This window comes from Megalops cyprinoides, chromosome 5 (genome assembly GCF_013368585.1).
Source record: "Megalops cyprinoides isolate fMegCyp1 chromosome 5, fMegCyp1.pri, whole genome shotgun sequence".
Taxonomy (NCBI): domain Eukaryota; kingdom Metazoa; phylum Chordata; class Actinopteri; order Elopiformes; family Megalopidae; genus Megalops; species Megalops cyprinoides.
In genome coordinates, this window is record NC_050587.1 from 15,873,563 (window position 1) to 15,898,074 (window position 24,512).

A 24,512-nucleotide genomic window follows, 5' to 3' on the forward strand; every position below is an offset into this window, starting at 1 on the left:
TTTGCATGTAATTCTCAGTGGCACAATATAAAACTAAAATATATTAAATTCCTTTTAATTGTGCTTATGAGTCTAGCATTTACTATCCGTTGCTATAAAGCAGAGCATAACACTTCAAAGCCCCTTTGTTAAGACCTATTTTCAGTTCTGTTAGTGAGCGTGAATTAATTCCTGCAACCTAGCAATATAGTCCTAAGGGCTGGAAATGAAATGTCGGCACAGCTGACTGAATTTACATCAGCATTCCTTATTTCCACTGTGCGCAGTTCAGCTCCTTTAAAAATACATCAGTATGCTGGGGGTGCTCAACGCTGTCCTTGAGAGATGCAGTCGTGACCTTGGTTTTTGCGCTGACTCGTAGATAAGGCTGAAATAACGGCGCTGCACCACACACCATTTAAAGACGCCTTTAAAAATCTCATAGACCTATTTATGATTAAATAATACGCCTGAATTCCATGAATGCCATGCAAGTATTTGTCCAATGCCGACACGTTGCAGTGTTTGGCTTGCAGAAGCCCACATGATCATCTTGAAATTGCGATAGCGAATTCCAGTCATGTCTGTAAGCTAATAGGCTCGCAGTTTGGATCACTGAACAAAATTGGACGGGGAGAACTGCGTCGTCCCGTTAGGTGGAGAGAACCGCGCAGTCAGCGAGTAGACATTACAGCTTGACTGAGATTGTATTCGCACGTTGTTGGTGAGATGTCAGGTAGATGTACAAGAAATTTAGCTCCTCAAGGGACAATTCAGTTGTTTTCCTAACGCTTCATCTCAGAAGGTTCTCACAATTTGCGCGTTGCCAGTTGGAAGGTTATCCCTTTCACCAAAGAGAAGAGCAATGTTGCACGACCGACACTATTAGGATAGATCACTGCTGTTGCCGCAATTAAGAAACAAAAACAGAAAAAAGAAGCGAGACGATGTCCCTTTTCATACAGTAAACATGTGCCATCGAGTCTGAGCTTCTCGGAGACACAAGGCTGGGAGAAGGAGGCTTGCTTTGGAGTCGTCTTGAATCAGTGGATGCTGCGCTAAAGAATGGGCTACTCCGACCCGTCGGGTAGAGATTTGCTCGGAAACAGATCTCTTTGTTTTATATTTATTTGTGCTTTTGGACTAGTTACTCTTTTACAACAGATACTTTATGGCAAAAACTACATTAAAAGGTAAGCGTTTTAATACGTATTTTCTACAAGTGAACGATTTCGGATAAAACGTTATTTCGAATAGACTTGATTGAAGCTAATGTCAATTTAATATTCAGTTAATAAATGATTACCAACTTCTGACTATTTTTTCCAACTAATTTTCATTAAGTCAGCACATTTTTTCAAACTAGCCCTCTACCTCGCGCCCTGAAAATACAAAATATTGACCAAATTGATTATTGCTTCTTGGGTGTTGTTATTGCAATGATAATAATAATAATTACTATTGCTGTTGTCATTGATAGTAGTAGGTTCTGAAATAGACTTGTAGCCGTGCGCTCATTGTTGCGCTTTCAGTCTGCCATTGGTAGTAAAAGACGGTATCGTTCAACATAACAATACGTTAGTTAGATCAATTTACATTTTGTGGGATGTAGACACAAAAGGTGTAAACTGCTTAAAACTGGTCCTCACATTTGTTGCAATATAATGTTATTACGTATACTGAAGATAATAGTGTATGACTGTTTCGATATTTCTATCTGATTTTTTAATGATGATAGTCTGGTTGACTGGTACCTACATATATACATAGTAGATTTTTGTTATTGGTGACACTGCAGCGTTTCAGAGGTTTATTTCCAATACAACAAAGGTTGATATTTTTAACCAACAAGTATTTTCAGTTTCAGTCTTTTTCATATTTACTAAGAGCATTTCACAGTCAAACAATAACATTTCTTATAAATTACACTATACTGTGTGTACACCAAAAATTGCATGTTCTGATGTTTTATGCTATATTTAGTAAGCTGTTTTATAACAGATCCATGGCAACAAGCATTTCCCCACTAATACAGAATCTAATTTACATCTACTGTAAAACATGATTCTGCATATGTTCTTGTAAATTAATGTATGTCATCCTTCATCAGGAATTTTTGTAGTTGAATACTACATTTTCACAATTGGGGATATCTCTCCCCAATGCAGTACATTCCATCATGATCATTTACACGCTGAGCCCCAGAGATGTTTCAGCAAATTTTGTTTTGTCCCTTACAGTCGGGTTGACTTTCTTTAAGAGAGCAATGACATCACATGGTGTGCTTGATAACAAACATCTATGTGTTGCGGTTTACCTCTTATCCCAGCTGGGTGCCCCTCTCACCCATCTATCCTTTTGTGTCAGGACTTTGTTGCATTTTCCAAATTCGTGGCCTTCATTAATTCAAAATCCGATGATGTGAATCCAATTACAAGTCCGCCCTTGCTACCCCAGTCCTACATTCGAGCCGTGGTGTTGGGGGGGGGTAGTTGATTATGAAACTATCTGAGTGGGCAGTGAAAGCCTACGCTTTTAGGTAGCCATTTTTTCCCTTCCATGTCTGCTCACCTCAGGTTTGTCAAGGGAAGCCATGAAATGAGGTCACAATGGGAGGTGTATCTCCCTGCCCATCCCCAAAAACCATGACAAGAGCACACAGCACAGTCTGTACGTACACGTCAGGACACGCCCATCCAAATCCCGCATTGGAGGAGAAATTCTGCAACCAAGGAGCTCTCTGTATACTATGCATGTAGCACTCTCTTCTAAGCACTTATGTGAAAGCATCGAAGCCGACGCTTTACTGAGATGCTCCCTGTGTTGTTTTAAGGCTCAGAAGGTTGGCTATGGAGAATGCTTTGAAGATTCTGTTTCTCTGATATCATGGTGGCCTTATCATTGTTGTGTATCTGAATTCATTACATACATTGTAGCATGTATGTATGTATTTACAATAGGACTAATTATCAAAGCACTGTGTGAGGGACTGCTACATGTTTGGCTGTGGTCGGTTAAGTATCTTCTGTTGTACACTTTGTACTCGTGGTTACTATGGATAACAGCATCTTTTAAATGACTATATTTTGATGTCATACAGCTTCAGTTTTAGAAAGAGATCCGGAGTGATAGTTAAGACTTTTTAAAATAACATATAAAACCATAAGTTACGTTGAATGGAATTGGCTGTTTTGGTAATAAGTAGTGTTTTGTAGATATAACTGAGCTGGCACATCCTGTGATATACCTTGTGTTACATTTCAGTGATGTCACAAGGCGTAAATCAGGAGTCAGCCCATTACTTTTAACCGACGAGATACAGAGATTCAGCATAGTAATTTGGTCCAGGATAGGGTTTCATTCCAGCAAACAGTTATGAGAGCATTGGAAAGAATGCACATGCCTATGTATTTATACATTTGAATTTGTGCATGGGAATGTGGTATTATAAGGCCAAAGAAGCCTTTCCAATATGTGGTCAATAAATGTAATTTGTGCCAGAGGGCATATCCACACCATGCCAACTGGCAGGTTAACTGCAGATAATACCCAATATACATTCACTCACTTTCTTGGCATCAGAGTCAAGGACTGTAAAAACACAGCGTAAAGACCAAAACTTGCACATTTACTGTTGGTCCACACAAAATTGATTTAATTATCCATATGTCATGTGTGACTCTTAACATTTTGACCCTAAATGGGTCTTCATCAGAACACTATGTACCCTTGTCTCATGGCAACACTTGCAACATGGTGCACTACAATTCAGTGTGAGGTATTGCTCTTTTATGGTGTCTCTACCATATCTTGAGATTAAAAAAAAAAAACAGTGGTTCTGTGGTTTTGGAGTTGAACCCATAGCCAGCGGTGTCAGATTCCAAGCTAGGAAGAGGCAATTGCTTTTACATTTCGAAGCTAGCCTCTAGAATTAGAGTATCTTTTTCATGGAGAAGGCTGCCCTTTAACCTGCTTATCAGATGTATTATTCAGGAGGGCCTGTTTATTTTTAGTACTGTTAGTAAATTTCATTCTCCCCAGCGAGGAGTTGCAGAGGTTTGTATGACCTTGGCTCATTTAGCCAACACTGCTGCAATCTCTGTTCTCACATCACTGGCTTTCAACCTAGATGAACAGGTGGCACGCTGATTGATTTCAGTGAGATAACTAATTGACTGGAATTTTAGCTTTTCCATGGCAAAAGGATACTCATCACTGCAGATAAAAAACACAGGAGGTAGTATTAAAAAAATGTGTTCAATCATCCTGTTATTGGAGCAGTCTGTATGAAAATGTATCAAATATGGCTCAGAGTGTTCCCCGATAGCAAAATAGTTGGAAGTGCCACTGGTAGGATAGCTAACCATTTGACCAAAGTTATTTGTATTGGGTGTTTAAGAACAGGTGTGCCATTAGTTAGAATATCATGTCCAGCAATTTATGGTGCACTTACTGCTTTTCCAATGCTCTCATATAACCAAATGTAAAGCATTTAGGACTTGTGCCTTTGTGTGCTGTAGTCACTGACAGCAATGGAGTGGGTATTTGATTTATTTTTAGCACTGGAGGAGGTTTGACTAGATCAGAGAGAGGGAGAGGGAATGACATATCTAGCTGGTAATATCCAAAGCAGTACGCAACAGAGGTAAAATAGCAAGTGGAGCCAGAGCCACCTGTGACATTCCAGTCTTCCCAGTGGCTGTGTGGCAAGCAGCCATCTCTATACGATGTTTGTTTATCGAGGACAGAATGCGCACATAAACAAAACCCTCTGCCATGTGGTGAACATAAAGGGCCTGGCTGCGTTTCTGCTGCCTGGGCCCATTGACATTATATTCTAAAAGTAAGGATATGTGTTTTACCCAGGCTCTCTACCAAAGCTGTCAGGAGCTGTGACAAATGTGTTCATAAATCATGTATTCCAGCATATTGAATTGAGTCTTCGTGTAGGCATACCACTTAACAACTGTTTCTAAAAAGTAATTATCTAAAAAAAGGATGATATATATTTTATAATGATATTACTCTTGTGTAATAGCTGCGATTCACAAAAAATGATGTGCAATTTAAAAAAAAAAAAAGTTAAAACAATACACGTAAAGAAATGCTTTCCAATTAAAGCATAGCTTTTTCTGTTTGAACTGATAAGAAAAAAAATCTGTGTGAGTGGGAAATGACTAAGGTTGACATGTCCTGTATCATTTATCATCATTTCTACGTTTCTATCGTTTCTAACAGTAATGAGAAATGCTGTCCAATATGACATGATCTCTTCAAATCACACATCTGCAAATGCCTCTTTTCACTACAGATGAGCTGAGGAAGGTCCATTGCTTATGCAGCCTTTTACTGTACTTGCAGAATGTTAAGTACATGTAGCCATTAGGGGCAGGCAACTTATGCAAAATGTATTACTGGTAGATTTGTGGATGGTCAGATAAAAACCTCTGTTTCTGTCTTTATCTCTGGCTCTCCCTCTCTATTTCTCTCTGTTGCTTTCTCTTCCTCTGTCTCACACAAACAGTAAACGTTTTCTTACAGACCTACATAGTAGTGCATGATATTCACAATATTATCAACTGTAGATTTCAGTGCTAGCCAAGAAAACACTATGAAAAATTAAGATTCATCCACAGAGGGAGTGCAGACTGTTCGATTTGCATAAACTCCACAGAGCAAAGCATTGACGTTGCTATTCCTCCAGTGATTGTCTACAGCAGGAGAATGGATATATTCTTAGTTATATCCAAGATACTAGCCTCTTGGTTTCCAACATTGAGATTTTACAAAGAGAAGATGAGAATGAAGATCAGAAAGAAACTAATGTGCTACCTCCTACAAGTGCAGTTTTGCTCATAGGCACAATTGCTAGCGGCTGTTGGCCTTTTGAACAATATTCGCTCCTGCTCATTGGATTTCCATGTTAAAATGCATACTTATCTTTTGCCTTTCAAAGAGGTAAATATGCAAAGAGAATTTTTTTTTCTTTTTCTCTCTGAGAAGAAGAATGATAAGAAACCACATTTTTAGCTAATCTATTTATGGAGTGAAGTCAATGCAGATTATACTCTTCAAGTTAAAAGTGAATACACTTCAGATGGCTGTTCTGGACGTGAACATTTTACCATCAGTTTCATTGGTGTTCAGGATGTCTGCATGCATCCACAGTGGTGATGCCGCAGGCCGAAGGCTTGGTTCCTCACTCAGCGGAAATGTCCAGGGGACCTGAGAGCTGCAGGGACTTTGTTGGCAAGATGGTTTGTAATCCCTCTGGTTTTTAACGGCTGGAGACAGGACACGTGAACGAGGCGGTGGCTGATAATGGCGTGTCGAAAGCAGCGGTGAAATGAAAGCAGAACATTTGTAAAATGGAGAACATGTGGAAAAGTATCCATATCTCTTTATTGTCCCTACCCTCGTAACCACCAATGGCATCACTTTTTATCCATTAACTGATTAATTGTCATTTTTAGGCAATTAAGGAAATAGACACTTAAGCAGAGTGAATAGTAAGAGAGTAGTTTTTTTTTATCAGAGCTCAGCATTTATGCAGAATGCTTTTGCATGGTCCCAAAACAGATTTATTTTCAATTTTGAAGAACAAGACCTGGAAATGCAGCTGCAAGACAGCACTGTGAGTTAGCACAATATGTGAGTTAATTTAATTAGTTTGGTATCTCATTAACATTGTTTTTGTGTTTTCTTTACCGGAGTAAAAGAAAATGTGACTATACATTTTCTAGGCGCAAATACATATTATTTTATAAGTGTATAATGCTGAATTATTATGCAATTGCAGATTGTGACCAATATTTCACTATGATGAACTATGATATACTTGCCAAGTGTGATGAAGATTTTAATATTTCTGGCAACAAAACATGAAATGTTTCAATATGTTGGGTTTTTAAATAGATAATCCCCCATTTTCTAACATGAACATTAAAATAAACAAAAATCCATGATATCTGGTAGCATGACCTCCAAATTTAGATGCCTGTTAATTCCTTATTTCTTTTTACATTAATGTCCACATAATGCAATAAAATGTATAATCCATCTTCTTTGATGAAGTCTGTTCAAGTAAAATATTTTGGATATGATATGTTGTCCAGTAAAACAATCTCATTGGTTTACTGGTGAATATTGTAGTAGGTTGCTGGTTCTGAGTTAAACTGCCTCAAAAGCTTTCCTCATATATAGCCTAGAACACACATTACAATTTTCTACCCAGATTTGCATGATGACTGCTGATCTTAGATGTCTAAGTTAGCATTCACTTGCAAGAGTTTGAGAACAAAATGATGCACATTCATGCCATTTACCACCTGTAGTATATCAGGTGCCAGAAGATAGGCTATTGTTGTTGCAAATATGTCCAAGTTGCAAGTTGCATGCCAGAATTTAGCCAGAATTGCATCTGGTGTTCTGTTTTGCAAGCTGATGCAAAGAGAACGAACATAAGAGTAGCAACTATTCAACGTAGTGTCCCAGCAGCTGACAAGAATCAGTGAGAGACCTGTGCGCAGACAAACCCTACAGCAGCAATACACAAGCACCAGGGAAAGGGCACACTTTGGATGGAAGTGGAAGATTAGGAGACCATTGAGCTTTGGCGAGAACACAGGTGTTTATTTGATTGTCTACAGAGACCTAGCTACCATGACAACAGAGGCATGATGAGTGGGAATAAATAGCCAGGTGTTTTTGTAGAAAAGGCAGACAATTTCCTGTATCTCAGAGTTATGATCTGTACTCTGCTGTTCTGTACACTAAAACCTCTGAGCAGGTTAAGAAAGGAAATAGCAAGCTTGTCAATATGTTTAATAACAATACTTGGCATATCCTGAGGTACTGTGGTGAGACATACTAAGACTCCTTGATTTCTTACCTCTGGTCTGGTATGGTATGCTTGACTCTGATACCACAGCAGTAAACTCATAAAGAATGTCAGATTCACTCATTTCCTCTAAAAATTGTACTGTGTGTTCAAGGCAAGAGAGTGGAAAATGGTTAAAACAGTACTATTTTTTAGCATATTTGACAAATGCCAGGGTAATTTTCTACCTGAAACTAACTGAATAGGTTTTATGACCTGAATGGTAATATGCAACTAAATGGTAAGTTGTTCGATACACATATACACATTTGAAGTCTTTCTGTGTACTTCTAATGACTTCCTCTGACTCTCTTACAGCACTGCCTTCTGATAATCACAGAGCATTGTGGCATGTTTAAAAAGAACAGTTCTGTGGCTTCTGATGAATATGGTGTACATGCCAAAAATACTTATGTATTTTCTTTCAATTTCACACAAAATGCCCCACAATCTTACTGCATTGATTGCCATGGTAACCATTTTACCAGTTTGAATACTAAATGAGTATGTTGAGTTGTCACTGAATTGAGTTTTTCACCTGATGCGATGACATAGGAAATTAACTTGTGTGATCTGAAATTTAAAATTTATCGGTTTTGTAATTTTGATCAACCTGAAGCGAGCATCTTTCCACTAATGTTTCTGAATGCACTTATCTTACTCAGGGATGCAGAGCCTGGCCCCTACAGTAGCGGGCGCAGGGTGTGGCTCCTAAAACAGAGATGCTCTGTGCCCTGGAAAGGACATCAGTCTCTCACAGTTATCTGTAAACCGTTAAGTATTCATATAGTCTAATTTAAATGCACTATAGATTAACTAACAATATGCAGTGACCCGACATGTAGCCTAATTCAAGAATACTAATATAGTGACTGTTGTGACTGCTTTAACTCTCTGTAGCATGGAGTGCTTCACAAAATAAAAGAAGACCCCTTTGAAGCTGAGACAGTATTTCCATTGAATTAGTCATGATGTCAGTCTGTATGACTTCTTTGATTTTTCAATAGCGGTCCAAGATGTGCAGACAGCACAGCAAGTTTAAACAATAAACCTCAATTTAAACAAAATAATGAAATGTTGTTGTACCACCACAATTTGGAAATATATATTTTGAAATCATCATAAATGGCAGGTAGCAATAAAGTTTCAGAGATGTCAGTGTGTTAATGTTTTATTTTTATAAATGATATGTATCTAACATAAAGCTAATTGTATTATATCAAAATAATGAACCAAATACCAGCAATAAATCTAGTGAATTTCCATGAAAATGAGTGAATGTGTTCCTAAATACTTAGAATATAATTTTAAAATTATACTTAGTAGAAATGCATGTTATAAGAATAAAGCGGTAAATAAAGCGGCCTAGGACTCTCTGGCAGCTATCAACACAATAAAATCTGTATTTCAAGCACATATGAACTTGCTGTTTAAGTATTGGTTGCGTTCAGTGTCAGTGTGCTAAAATAGTGCAGTCTGCTACTAGTATAATCTTCAAACACACAGACATTACACAGCTTGTACAAGTGCTTGATTTTTTTTCTTTGTGTCAATTACTGCCATATTGCTGTGTATGCTTTACATGCCTTAAAGTCTGTGACTCGAATACTTATTTAGTGTTCAAAAAAAAAAAAAACTGAAGGATATTTGTTGATTATTAAACTGTATCTGTGCATGATGGGGCTAAGTTTCTCTCTTACTATTCACTCTTTCATGATAACCTTCTCTTCTCTCTTCACCCTTTTCTGTACTCACTTTGGAGAGCCTAAAGGAAAATTAAATGGATAGTCTTTGTATCTTTCAAGTGGTACAGTTGTACTTCTTTTGTGGATTGGTTTTAGTAGGCACATGGGCAGAAAAAAATGTGGCTCATTCATATTGTATTTTCCAAGCCCCTTACATCATTTTGTCATCTTTCACGTTTCTTATTTAATTGAAATTAAATTTTAAAAGGGGTCCGACTTTGTGCTGAATCACTGTTTGTGTGGAGTTCTTAACACGTTAAAGTAAATAAATCGCAAATAAACTGACTCATTTTCTTATTAGTGGGCAACAGTTTAGCCGACTCAAAGGAGACGAAACGACAAATTGGACCGGGCCTGTTAATTTCTCGGATGATGGATCACTGAAGCCTGCCAGAAATGGGAAGAAAAGGTACATTTCCAAAGTGATTGACTGTACAACCTCACTAGAGAAATCGAGATAAAGGAATAGAGAAACAACATGAGAATTTTTTTTATGATATTGTTTTCTTTCTATTTCTTCCTACTAATGTATCAAAATCATGCATGCTTGAAGTGGGGTGCTCATTCCTTTAGCCCCCAATCAGTGTAACTAACTGTACAGACCTGTGTGATACACAGTATTTTTCTCACATCTATTTTCTACCGAGAAAATAAGGTAGCAAAGGGACACGCTCATCAGGTTTTTTTTATTGTACATTTTATTCTTTTGAATGGCAAGGCTCTGTACACATTTTCAATGTTACAGGGGTGATGGTATCAGAAAATCAGTTTAATGCTAACTTACCTGTCTGCATGTTGACAGATGTTTCCGTCAGAATTTTCAGCGTCAGACAGAGTCACAGAACTCTGTTATTATCACTCCCTGCCTAGCCGATATTCAGAAGAAAAAAAAACGCAATCAAAGGTAGGCCAGTTTGGAGGGATTTCAAGTCTTTACAAACAGGAATGCCTATTTCTTTTTCATTGGTCTGAAAGAGGTTCAATTCTCATATTTTTCCAGTGATCGTTGCACTACAGATTCCCTCTTGCATGTTGTCTGATTTCTCTCCCTCCGCCCCCTTCCTCCCCGACCCCCCCCCCCCCCCCCACCCTCCCTGGATTCTTTTCCCATGTTTGGAGAGGGTAGGACCTGAAAGAGGTTTCCTGTGGATGTTCTGGCTTTCTTGTATTGTATCTCTGTGTCTCATTCAGCCACCCATTTGTGCATTTCAAGAACACCTTGTCTCGGTCCTCTGTGTCACACTTCTCTGTGGCCTTGCCTGTTGTTGCATCTGCATTCTCTTGTTAGGACGAGAAAGATGAAGGCAGAGACATTTCTGAATTCTTCTGTATGTCCCAGCAGATACTAGATTTTAGCATCAGTCACTGCCATGGAGACCGGTACTCAGTGCGCAATATCTTGCACAAGCTCAGTGAACTCAAACGTTGATCATTATTGTAAATATAAACCCTGATGTTCTTTACAGGGCCTGCGGAGGAATAGTCTTTGGGACTTTTTTCAGTTGTCAGTGACAATTGATTGAGATGACCCTCTGGATATAAACCATAAAAAATGTCATTTACAATAAGACTATTTTCTTTTTTTTTTCTTTCCAGCTGTTTTAGATTCATCTTCTATGATGCATTCAGTTGATGATTATAATCAAGCAACTACATATAGTGCTTGTGTTAAAAATATACATTACCATGTCTCCATGTCTTTCTAAAGGAGTATAATGCTGCTGTTTCAATAGCAATGACCCTAATAAATCCATACCTGATGAAAAAAAATCACTTGATATAAAGAAAAGTAAAATAGTGAGGCAGGTCATTTCAGATTAGATTTGAATATGGATATGCATCAGCTCCTCTAAGTTTTCTGGAAAACTTGAAATGCTGTTGAAAGTTCTCTGTGATTCAAGGCTCCTGCGTCATTCGTATGTTTTGCATATGGACTAATCCATTTCATTTTACTTCCACCTGAATGTGTGCAATTTACTCGATCAGTTGTGTTTTGTACAAAGCACCAGCATTGTCCATTTTTTAAATGAACATTTTCATTCTCCTGAAATTGCTATTGATCTTACCTCACCTTTTTTGGTTTGAAAAGTTTGTGAATTCTCTAACAATGCATTTATTCCCTGTTTGACAGTGCTGTCTGAATGTAAAAAATACGCTGTAATGTGGGGGAAAGAATGGGAAATGTTTCAGTCGTTAAACTAACCCACCCACAAATTCCATATTATAGAAGAGACTCTAACAGAGGCTCTTTTAAAGGTTTCCTACAGTAGTTATTGCCTACAGTAGTTATATTCCATTGCATGTTTCCTTGATTGCATGGTCCTAAACTAAATCCAATCATCGACTGACTCTTTATTGTAGACTGAGATCATTTGGTGATCCAGATGATTAAAGATCTAATCAGGTATGTTTTGTGAGCTGGTTCCTGAATCCAACATAATCAATACTCCACAAAATCTAATTCATCAATCTGTCAACTCCCCTCCCTCTTTCAAGCTTCTTTTTAAGCCCCATACATTTTGAAACACTGTACTTTTTAATGATTGTACCTGCAACAAAGAGAACATGCTGTTAGGGAGAGAGTGGAAGGAATAGAGTGTTAAATTTATGAAACTAATTATTTTAATACTTTCAACTGTTAAATACAGAATATGAATTCCCTTTTATCTGCAGACATTTTATCTTCATTCTAAACATGACAGGCTTGGTTCTCTGTCATATGAAACCTCAGGCAAAACAAAGGACTTACAGTAGTTTGCTCCCCCATAGAATAATGCAGTAGCTGCAGGAGCCAGACTCTTGTCGCATGATTACCTCCCATCTACTTAATGCTCCGATAGGAGACCTTAAACGCCTACTGTTATAATGCTGCCAAGAACGAGTCAAAGGCCCTCAGCCATCAGGGGATTCTGATTTCATTCAAGGAAAGGGACGAACGCTGAGGTCAACACCAGTGCCACAGTATCCCTCTGGGGTGTTGGCGCTGCTGGATGCTGGAAGATTTAGGACTCGGATCCTGCTAAGATGGGCAATGTCTTGAACTCCTCGAGGGTGGGGGGATCAGGGTTCAGACATTACATTTGTGTTTGTGCATTCTGTGTCCATGCCATACTTCCCCCCCAAGGACTGACCAGACGATCTCAGGAATGGCATTCCCATCTATAGTCTTTCCTCTCCCTCCCCAAAACCAGGGTTTGGAAGGACAGTCACAAGAATCATTGAATGATTACAGCACAGGTCCTGTTTACAGTTCCAAAAACTGCTTCCTTCTAAAAAAAAATTACAATAACATTCACTCTGACATGTTTCAATACCCTTTCCGACCACCATTACAAAGTGAGCCTGTACTGGACTCACTTGCAGCAGTCACTGGCTGAGATGTAGCCGTCCCTGCTGGTGCAATTTCAGCCCTCCACAGCCTCTTGGTGGTGAACTGGTGCTACATGAAAGAAGAGCCACCTGCAAGCTGCCCACTCTACTTTGACCCCAACATTTCTGTTCCACAATATATTATTCTCAGTAAGTGGATCACAAGGAGTTATGATGGTTGCTGAAAATATACATAAACCATCCTTCATGTACTGAGAACCGTTGATCTTTTCCAACAGCTGTGCTTTGAGGAGCAATACATTATCTTTTGCTGTTGGAACGTTTAAGCATGAATACTATTCTGCATCTGCACAGGACAGATAATTGGCAAATTAAATGGAAATATACATGAGTCTTCCTTTTAAAGGTGGACTTCACCCAAAAGACATGCTTTAAGTGTTTCTGCTCAACCACAAAATGGTCTGTATGCTTTGCTTCATGTTTTGAATTGATCCTGAATCAACTGTGATTGGTGATGAACTCGGCAATGTCAGCGGGAAATGAGTAATCTTACCTCTGCAGCATATTGAGCCGGGATTTGGCTTTTTTCCAGGCGACCTTCAATTAAATGCTAGCTGGGAGGTCTGAACATCATGGGCTGTGTGGAGCCATCGATCCTAAAGAGATTTGAGAAAGTATCTTTATGGAAGGCTTTTTCATTGTATATTAATGCACTTGACACAGGCACAAAACATGTCCCGCTAAAACCAAAAATATTTTTTGCATAGAGAATCTAATTGACATTTTTCATACCATAAAGTTAGGACAATAATCCTTTTGCAGAATTTTGAATGATAAAAATTCTGCTCTGCCATGTCTCCTCCCATTTTTAGCTGGGAAACTCACTTGGCTTATTGCACTATGTGACAGCAAAATCTTTGTGCACATAATGCATAAACAGCACGCCTTTCAAGCAGACATGGGTGGCTTGGTTCAAAGTTACTGGGATCGATTCAAAACATGAGCATTCCAACTATTTTACAGGTATGGACCAATAAATGAAATTACAGCTTTATTGAAGCACCTCTGGACATGTAAAGAACCTTCTTTTTAATATATGAGTGGATTTACAGACATTTAAATCAGGTGAAGTCAAAAATCCAAGATCATCCAAGAAACTCCCCTGTCCTAGTTGAAAATGATGCAGTGTGAAAATTCCCAGTATTCTCATGTCTGACCACTTGGACATGACTAAAGCTCCTCTGGGTGAAGACAGAGGGTGGTAATTCTCTTATACAGTGACATCCTGGGGACAGGGAGATCTGGTCACCTGCCAAATAGTTTCCAGAGGGAACCTGTCAGGGCACCAGACAGAGGAGGCTCGTGCCAGGGCTGGTATAGATCAATATTATTATCAATTACAAGCCAATTCGAATGCACAGGAACTTAAAGTAGCTCTGTCACGCATTTGTTTGCCTTGAATCTTATCACTCATATTTTTGGGATTCTTCCTAATTGAGGATAATTCACATATTTCAGTGAATATGTGAAATTCAGATCTGTAAGTGGGCCACTGTACAAAGGTGCATTTTTCAAAAGGAAATGGTTACGTTTCATATAGTGAGCGGTTGTAGACTGATTTAAATGCATGATGCACAACCCCTATTAGACTGTTAGCACATAACAGAAGGGAAGGGGAAAAAAACAGTGTGAAAAACTACAATGTTGGCTAAGTTGTCTGTATTGATGATTGATTCTATAATCTCTCTGGCATGAGACACATCAAATCTCACCTCTGGCTCTGATGTCTTTTTGTTTTGTAAATGTTGTCATTCCTTTAACGTGGTTTGCTATTAATTTGTTATGCCATTGAAGCCATGTTCTGTATGAAGTTGTTGCTGCCTCTCAAGCATGTTGAGATTATATCTCATTGGACAGAATATTATGAATTGCAGGAATGATAATTTGATTTATTAGAACGAGTTTTAAGCTGCTCAGAAAATTGAAGGCTCAAAGTGAGACAGATGAACATGTGTGCATGTGCAAGTGTGTGTGTGCATGTTTATTCAAAATGATAAACCTTTGATTCTGAACTATGACAAAAAGTTATAATATGTCAATGTGCATACATTTTGTTAAACAGACTTTTATACAGACAGAAATCTGGATTTTTTTTTATTAAATTGCATCATTAGATTTGGTTAAAAATGTATGTTCATAGTAGTCAATGGTACAGAGGAGCACTGCGTGAAAAGTGGTCCATCTCCACATGCATATGAGACAGCTGTAAATCATGCCTTTAGTTCAGTATTCTAAACACTCTTTTGGTATATTATATCACTGTATTCAGGTAAAAATAAGCAGTGGTTAATATGGTTAAGATGGACAATATAATTTTAGTAATCTGCGTTCCACACAGGCTACAGCTGGCTGTCACTTCGACCCACATACCTTCTCACTTTGTATTTCCATCTCTTGATTCATTTTGTTTGTCTTTGTAGAGATTCACTTGTGTGTGAACAACAGTCTGTCCTTGTTATTTCTGTATGAGTTATTCATGTATGAATCCCCGGACACAACATCAATCCTTCAGTGACAGGCAGCGAAATCAAAACATGAACTGTTGATAATTAAAAGGGCTCAAATCAGGCAATAGTTGGATCAATTAATTACTTTATTTTTCTGAAATTCCATGGGTAACTGGGTGTTTTACACTCAAATAGGTAATAGGTTATGATGAACACATGATTTTGATCCAATAAAAACTGACACGTTATGTAGTATTTACTTCAGGGTATTTAGTTGTAATATCTTAGTGGTACATCAGACATGAATAAGTAAGAGAATGGTTGTTGAGCTGTCCATTAAAGATGGCCTAGTGGTTTTTAAATTAATGATTAGAATTGTTTTTTAGTTTAATATTGTATATGTATTAATAGTAAGTCATCTAACTTTTGGTCTGTTTTGAATGTAGGATATTGACTGGACAGCTTTAGACTGAATGTGAATTTCCCTGCAGGTACCTTGAGATGTATGATGGTCCATATGACTTCAACTCTACAACATGCAAGGAATTCAGACAAGAGATCATGGACGTGAAGGTCCTCACAATGTGAGTATCGGTGTGCCACAGTGATGGAAGTCCCAAGCCTCTTTGAAAGGAAGATCATGACAGAGGCGCAAATGCAAATTTCACAGTCCGGTGTCCCGAGTCTTTCCAGTTTCTTCTTCATGTATGTTACTGCTCTACATTCTTCAGCCAAGAATGTCACCCCTGGTCTTGACGATTCCTTTTTGTTTATTCTTCTGCAGTCACGCCCTTTGCTGGATTTGTGTCCAATTTGTTGGGTTCATGCTACTTTTAACAGTATCAGCATTGCTTGGCTTTAGATAATGCTCATGCTTTGTCTTCTTTGTCCTACAACAGTGTGATCACCCAACAAGAACTCCTGTTGCTTTGTGTCGTGCTGATCCATGATTTTATAGGATCATTTGAAGGCTGTATTAAGAGATCAGTGAGAGCTGCACAGGGGCCAAAGTGTCTGTGTCCTCTGGCAGTCTTTGCCAGGGAACAATATATTACACCGCCAGCAGTGCTACTGCCGTTACAGTACAGCGATCCTCTCACCCCGATGGGAATCACATTACCCAATTAATTGAGGGAAATGTCAATTCAAGGAGACCTATTTGGAGCTCATCTATTTCTGGCCACCTCCACTTTTTTCCTCCCAGCAAGTAAAAGTCATGATCGTATTAAAACAAATACAGCGTGGCTCTACTGAATACTGCCCCGTTGGGTGTCCTCAGGGTGAAGACAGCTGACCTGTTTGATCGATGGAGGAACCTGCAAGTCTGCAAGTGGGATCAGAGCAAGCTGGAGACCAATGCCTTCAAGTTAGTAGCTTCAGCTGTTGGACCTCATCGCCGACCTTTTAGCATCGATCAGTCACAAAAGTGGTTATTACACACAACAAAGTAACAAATGGCAATGAACAATGAGCAGTGAACAGCAGTGAGGGTTATTGGTAAGGGGCAAGTCTTGTAGCCCAGAGGTCGCTGGTTTGATTCCTAGGTAGGGCATCTGATGTTGTAACGTTGAGCAAGCTATTAAACCTGAATTGCTTCAGTCAACATGCAGCTGTGTTGATGGATCCTTTGGAAGTCATTCTGGGTAGAGGTGTCTGATGAAATGCATATAAGTTTATTTCCAGTATATTCAATGAACATTGTGAGAAGGCACTGGATATTTATGTCTTCCCGGCCTATGAAAGTCCACATACAGTGGCGTATCTCCCCAGTAAAGGCAGTACTGATGCTGATGTGTACAGTATCTGACAGGACTGGTGGTTTTCCTGGTTCCCTCTCTTCAGGAGCTCCCTGTCCCGCTGTTGCAATGCCCCCTCCTTCCTCTTCACCACCAAGAGAAACACTCCCTCTGGGACCAAACTCAGATACGAGGTGGACACCAGCGGGATCCTGCACATCAGCCCAGAGATTTTCAAGATGTTTCCAGATGTAAGTCCTTTCTCAGACAGAAGCCCTTTCTAAAATCTACATTAAATCCAGGAGAAATGAGGATATTAGTAGGAGGCATGGTCATCACTGTTTTGGCTCCTTATGCCGTAGTAATTCCACATTAATAATTGCAATCCTATCCTCCTTTGATGTCACACATGATCAAACCCAATGATATAATAGTAATTAAAGTAAATCAATTAAAGTGTTGTGAATTAAGGTTAGTTAAATTTTGTTCTCTGCCTTGATTTTATTTCATGATTTATTAAGATGAGTTTCTTTGGTTTGTTTGAGGTTTTGAAATTTGCAGGAATTTTACTTGTTGTTTCTAGTCCTGAATTTAAATAATATGTGTTTTGACCAGGTTTACATGCACCGAAGGTCTTGCTGTTCTTGTATTACAACTGAGATATGCTACTACAGAGGTGATATGATATGAGAGATGAAGGTGTCTGTCTCCCTTTACCTAAAGGCTAATGGGAAGTCTATGGCTCTAATGTAACCAAGGACAATCCTGATTAACAACTTTCAGATGGGAAATTCCATGTGTATTAAGGGCAGCAGAGAAATAGAGCAGGTGTCTTTGGCTGCCTCAGCAGATCTGATGCGTACTAATTTTACACTTTAGTGGCACAGACGGACTTACACCTGAAGTCCTCTGGAGCTAATAGGTGAAATGAGCTGATTACTGACTGCTGGTGCAGGTCAGGAACACACTTTAATTTCAGAATAAGAGTAGAATATTATCATGATGAAAAAGAAATTATTTGAGTAAATAAAAAAAAAAAAAAAAACATTCCCTATCTTTGAATGTCTTAATATCTCTTAATATCTTTTTCCATGACGAATATGTCAAAACTGGCCTGGTGAGTTGGTTGGATTTCAGAGCTGGAGAATATTTCTGAATTTCACTGCATAAAGCTTCCTTTGTCAAACAGGATATATAGCGGAAAACAATTGCCTTGGAAGATGGGAAAGTATTTTCTTTGATTTTTGAACTGGTTTGAAAATGTGCTGAATCAGACTGTAAAAGCTTTAAAAGCATGTTTTCACTATCTCACTCCCACCACTTTACCTGTGCCAACTTAAAATTATCCCGCTTGTTTCATTGTGAAATACCAGAGTGAGTGCTGACAGCAGAATTGATAAGATAGGGCCAATAGCGGTCCATTTTTCATCTGTTGATAATATGATCAGTTCTTGATTTCTTTTGCTGTTCATACAAATGGTTGTTAAGTTAGGTTTTACAATGTGAAACTCCTTTTACTGTGGAGTTGCTTTCCTTATTGAAGGAGTGGGGAAAAACTTTTACCCACCCGCTGACCGACAGCAATGAAAATAGTGGTTTATAACTGACATCGCCATTTTGTCTTGATTAGTAAGCATCCTGTAATGCTGTTTTGGTGATGGACGAACAGCGAGTGGGTCCAAGTTTTAATACCGCCCTCTGAAATAATGCTGTTTTTACCTCTCCTGAAGGACATGCCATACACCAAGTCCCAGTTCAAGAAATGTGCAGTGATTGGCAATGGAGGAATCATCAAGAACAGCAAATGTGGGAAAGAAATTGATTCTGCAGACTTTGTGTTTAGGTGATGATAAATTTTGATTGACAAAAGTACATTTTTAAAATACCATTCAACCCCACAGTAGAGGTAGTGGGAATCACTGTATGTTGTATGATGGTGGTCTCTGTTCAGTCTGTCTAGTTTTGTAACAAACATAAGCAAGTGTTACTCTTTTCATTTCCTCCTTGGCATTAGTTTGAAAGTCACTAAAAAGAAGAGCACTTGCTTAAATTTTCTTTGTAAGTATGACCATAAGGACTTTCTGTTTAATACAAATGATCTAACAGAGACATCTGTCTTGCTTAGCTCATAAAAACTGCGCTGATTCACTGACTGTTTTTTCTTTTAAAGATGCAACATACCTCCCATTTCTGATAAATATGCTGTGGATGTTGGATACAAGACAGATATTGTAACAATTAACCCAAGTATTATCACTGAAAGGTAAGTAAGATCACCAATTTTATATTTAAGCACATGAAAAGGTGATATTGATGAGTCTTTTTATTGGAACATGTTCCAGATGGAAGGATATTCATTTTATCCATTAATTTGAAAGAGAACTTCAATTCAAGTGTTTACATCAGACAAAAAAAAATCTGAATTAGCAAATGTGTTTTCTATATTGTGATGTCCCATTAATATTCTTTTTCAAGAGCTGAAATTAATAAGGCCTTTTTATTGAGACTGTCCTTTAAAGTGATAAAAGACTGCTGCTCTTGTAATGTTTTGTTTATTCAGTTTTTTTGCTTTTAGAGCTTTATTATTTTCCTTTTGATAAATTTTAAAGGGCCGTAGCAGGCTTCGGTATTCATATTTTGTGGTTTCTAGGGATTATTCTGGTTGGTTCCAAGCTCCAAGAAGACAGCTAATAATTGGCCAGAAGGCACTCAGGGAATAGAGGAAATGGCGCTGGTGATAATGATTGAACTCTTGAAAGAAATACAAATAAGTATTGTATCTTTTACTCTCCCTCAATATGGAAACATGAAATAAAATTCTCCGACTTGAATGCCAGGCGATTAGACAGAATTCCCTGGTGATTCGTGATTTGTTGCATTAGCCCACATCTTTCTCTTCTCTTGTCTCACAATTAAGTCAGACTGTAGGATTCATCATGCTGGAGTGGAATGAAACAATGCTACTATGGAGATGAAAAGACGGCTTTTATATGTAAATGATGCTCGGAGGTATTTTCAGATTCCGCTATTGTTGCAGTTCATCAGCTTAGATTCTGGGAGAATGTGTTGTGCTGAACATTCAAGTTACAACAGGACATTTTAGGTCACATTCAAACGATCAATCAGTGAAATGAATGCTCTGTAAACGCCAGAGCTGTCCAGACTTGTGTATGATTTTGGTTTTGCAGATGAAATTGTTTTCAGCTATCCTCTTAATGCAGAAATATCCCTCTAATTGCTGTGGCATATTGGTGGACATTTGTTCCCTGTATGTGTCTGTGTGTTGGAGTCCCTCCAGTGAACTCAGCTTGTGCTCGGCAATGAGATTATGGTGCCAGAGTAGAAAAACTCTGGTCCAAGCCTTCCCTACCATGCCACGGAACATGGGGTTTTTACTACTGCAACAAATATATGCTCAGAAAATGAGAACAAAACAGGCCAAAGGCAGGGTAATTGCTCTGACACATGTGAAGAGAAAAGGTGATATTTTGAATGTTATTTATCTGAAAACGCCTAACCATATCCCAGCAGTGCTAATGAGGGAGGCTTTACGAGGCAGTTAGTCAGTCCATTACATAAAGAATTTACTTTTTTTACTTCTAGGTCACTAATTTCTCAGTCACTTAAATTTAGCTATGTGCATACAGTAAAAGTAATCATATAAATGGAAGAGACATTCTGTGTGTGTATATCATTGTGTTTATTTTTGCTCGTTGTACAGTAAGTACTAATAACACTGACTGAAGACACCGACCCACATATTCCTGAAGGTTTGGAAGCGATAGTCTCCAAAGCATCACTTTGTTTGTGCTCATAACTGCATCAGTGTGACAGGAAGAGCAATCCTTGCGTGGAAATGCCTCTGGGGTTTTATCGTTACCCGCTGAAGACAAATTTCCCAGAAAGACCCATTCTATGTATTTTGAGAATCAGAACCACCCACAGATCTCAACCCAAAGTCCCGTAATTTTTTTTTTAAGGCATAAACACAGTTATTCGAACAGCAACAGCTCAGTCCAGTCTTATATGTGAGCTACAGCATTTCGGTTGTAACAGGGCTAACCATTTTAATTCTGTTACGTCCCTTCTTAATGCAGTGTCATTAGGAACTGTGCAGTTCTTGTGCTTTAAAAGTTAAATCAATAGGTCTTTTTTCAGTTGTGCTGTCAGCTTATCTTAATACATACTGTAAACACCTGATATCTAATACCTAACCCTTCTGCTGATCAGAGAGTGGGAGAGAATCACAGCTGACCTTCAGCCTGTGTACTAGTGAAATGACAGCTTAAGCATGCAGAGAACTGTCAGACACAGGGCAGAATGCCAAAAGCAGCTAGTCCATGGGCCTTTGCGCATGAGGGGTTCATCACAAAAAAGCTGTTTGTTTATGTGTCAGAAAAGGTAATGTCATGAAGTATGAAATGACATTCACGCTCTACTTTTTCTTACTTACTTTACCATAAGTACCGTTATTAAGCAGTGGTACCACTCCATTCTAAATACATAACATCTATATATATATGTATATATATATATATATATTTACTGTGGAAGACTGGGAAACAGAGAGTTTGCAACGGCTTCAGTTTTTCAAAAACTAGACATCCTAAAAAGATGTCCACACAATACAGCTGTGCCGTTTTTCTACTGCTGCGGCCAAGTGACGTCTCCATTTGTTGTTTCTATATTTGCTTGTTTATAGAGCATCGGCTCTCCGCACTCTCAGCCTGCATGCCTGGAGGTTGATATATTTGTGTGGCCACTTAGCTTCTTTCAAGTGCTTCTTGACCTTCAGAACAAAACCTGAGTGGTTTGCTACAGGCCTGTTTCTAACCATTTAAACAGAAGAGGGGGAAGCTGAGGCACCATGTTTTTTTTTCTAGAATGTAGATAGCAAAACAGTATGGAAATAATGAATAGTAATATAAATAATTATCGTGTTGTGCTTGCCAATTAATGTTTGAATTTTGAGCTTTAACAGTACCTAACAGTATAAACAAACCACTAAGTAGTTAGAAAATATAACATTAAGAATAATCATAATAATAATCCATTCCCATACACATGATCTTTTATTGTATCTTTAAATTATTTTCTTTATCTGTTTTATTCTTTCAGACCCATTAGACTGAGCAATATGTGGCTGACCTTTGCAAGCGTTTGTCCAGTCTCACAGGCTCTTCGCCAGTCAATTCTAGATGAATCACAGAAACTGGTTCCCAGTGGATGATTTATTATAGTGAAAAATTATTTTGTCATTTTGTGTTACTGTACAGTATATTAGTGCTGTTGGAGGACACTGTGCAGATCATAAGCACAGTGGGGCACACGGAAGTTGACAATCTCCCACTGACAAGCACGGTACTGTTGCTCTGCACAGATGCCTTGTGTCTGCAGAATTACAATCTCCAACCAACCCTTCATCTAAAGGAAGGCTTCCACTGTGAAGCACGCCCAGTCTGCAACACAGCAGTGAAATTAAGCTATGACTGAGGGGTGCTTTTTACTGCCTGAGAGTTGTACTTTATAGTATAGAGCACCATTAGTACGGATGATAAATGGTAAGTCCTATAAATTGATACTGATATTGTGAGTGGTGAATTGCAATGTTTCGAGAAGATCTGAGAATCACAGTGCTCGAGTTCGGAAGTTCAGATATCAGATGCGTTTGACCCTTGTATGTGATAAGCTCGGGCTCTCCCCCTACGTCAGGTTCCAGAAGCTGGAGAAGTGGAGGAAGCCCTTCTACGAGGTGCTGCAGAGGTACGAGAACTCCTCCGTGGTGCTGCCCGCCTTCTACAACACGCGCAACACCGACGTCTCCTTCCGCGTCAAGTACATGCTGGACGACTTCGACTCGCAGAAGGGCGTGTACTTCTTCCACCCGCAGTACCTGCTCAACGTGCAGCGCTTCTGGTCGCTCCAGGGCGTCCGGGCCAAGAGGCTGAGCAGCGGCCTCATGCTGGTGACGGCCGCCATGGAGCTCTGCGAGGAGGTCCACCTCTACGGATTCTGGGCCTTCCCCATGAACCCCGCCGGCATCTTCATCACGCACCACTACTACGACAACGTCAAGCCCCGGCCGGGCTTCCACGCCATGCCCCACGAGATCTTCAACTTCCTGCACTTGCACAGCAGGGGGATCCTCCAGGTTCACACCAGCCCCTGCAGGTGATGGCCTCGGCCGATTCCTCCTCTGCAGCGTGGGAGCTCAGCCAAGCTCTCCCTTTTTGCAGAAATCCTGAGATTAAAAAGACGCGTGGGTGTCTCCTCCAGACACATTCTTCAACTGCATACGCAAAACGACACTCTTCTGCTGTTCGCCTTTTATTTATTTCTTGACAGTCGCTTGCATTCATGCCAAATATGAGTTTTTCTACTCGATGTGTTTATTTATCTCCAGTGTAAGAAGCAAGAAAGAGTACCGCTGGCACCTTTGATTATTTAACTGTGGATCCATTGTTAAAATGTAAGTGGTCTTACCAGTAACATTGTGTCTGTGATATTTCTAAAGGCTCAGTGATACTGCTGTATAGAACTGTTAATATACATTTAACTTTGCACAAAGCCAGTATTTAGCTTGCGTTCCCCTCATGCTCCTCTTGTACATTCTCCAAGGCAAAATTTGCATTGAAGTTGTGTTGCAGGCTTGAATATTAAATTATACAAAAACATGTATATTGATATTGCGATTTGTATTTGTGCTGACCTGCCCAATAGGATTTTTGAATCGTTTTAATGTTTCATGTCATCCTGCTCTTTTTAGTTAAAATGTTGCCCATCTGAAAATTACCACATTAAATTGGCTGCCCCTTTTTGAAATTTTATCCTAAATGATCATTAAATTGGTTGACCCTTTTTGAAATTTTATCCTAAATGATCATTAATTCAACTGTGAATCCATTTTGTTTATGTTGTACAAAACATGAGATTTTTTTTTATTAAAATCTATGGTTAGAAACAGGCTACTTTTGAGCTTTGTTGGTCAAAAACCTAATATAACACTAATATATGACTGTGGGCCTATATTACAAAGTTGTTTACATCATAAAGAACCAAATCTTTATGTATTATATGAGAATCTGAAATTAGTATCATTTTGGTTTCATTCATCCTAGACCATGCTGCCTTATATTTACAGAAATCTCCAAGGAAACTTACTGTTTTTAATGACCATTACAAAATATGTTATCATATGCATACAATACAACAATCATATTTATATGCATTAATAGAGATTATTAACGGCTCATTATACAAACACATTACAGTTTGTTAAAAGGTATTGTCTCAGAAAAACACTTTCCATGTAGTTGTGCGGTTCATGTTCCTGAGG

The 24,512-nt window shown here is 38.8% G+C and overlaps 1 protein-coding gene across 2 annotated transcripts; it reads left to right on the plus strand.

Annotated features, from left to right (window-relative positions):
• The first annotated feature begins 301 nt into the window (after window positions 1–301).
• st8sia5 (ST8 alpha-N-acetyl-neuraminide alpha-2,8-sialyltransferase 5) lies at window positions 302–23,600 on the plus strand. Of its 2 annotated transcripts, XM_036528323.1 has the most exons (9): window positions 302–1,172; window positions 9,905–10,012; window positions 10,406–10,507; window positions 15,932–16,024; window positions 16,720–16,806; window positions 17,283–17,427; window positions 18,907–19,019; window positions 19,347–19,439; window positions 22,889–23,600. In XM_036528323.1, exons 1-9 carry the CDS (start codon window positions 1,045–1,047, stop codon window positions 23,349–23,351), a joined length of 1,332 nt encoding a protein of 443 aa, XP_036384216.1. In that variant the 5' UTR covers window positions 302–1,044; the 3' UTR covers window positions 23,352–23,600. The 2 variants fall into 2 exon arrangements, with proteins under 2 accessions (XP_036384216.1, XP_036384217.1); XM_036528324.1 differs by lacking the exon at window positions 10,406–10,507 and having other exon boundaries at window positions 1,030–1,172.
• The last annotated feature ends 912 nt before the right edge of the window (window positions 23,601–24,512 follow it).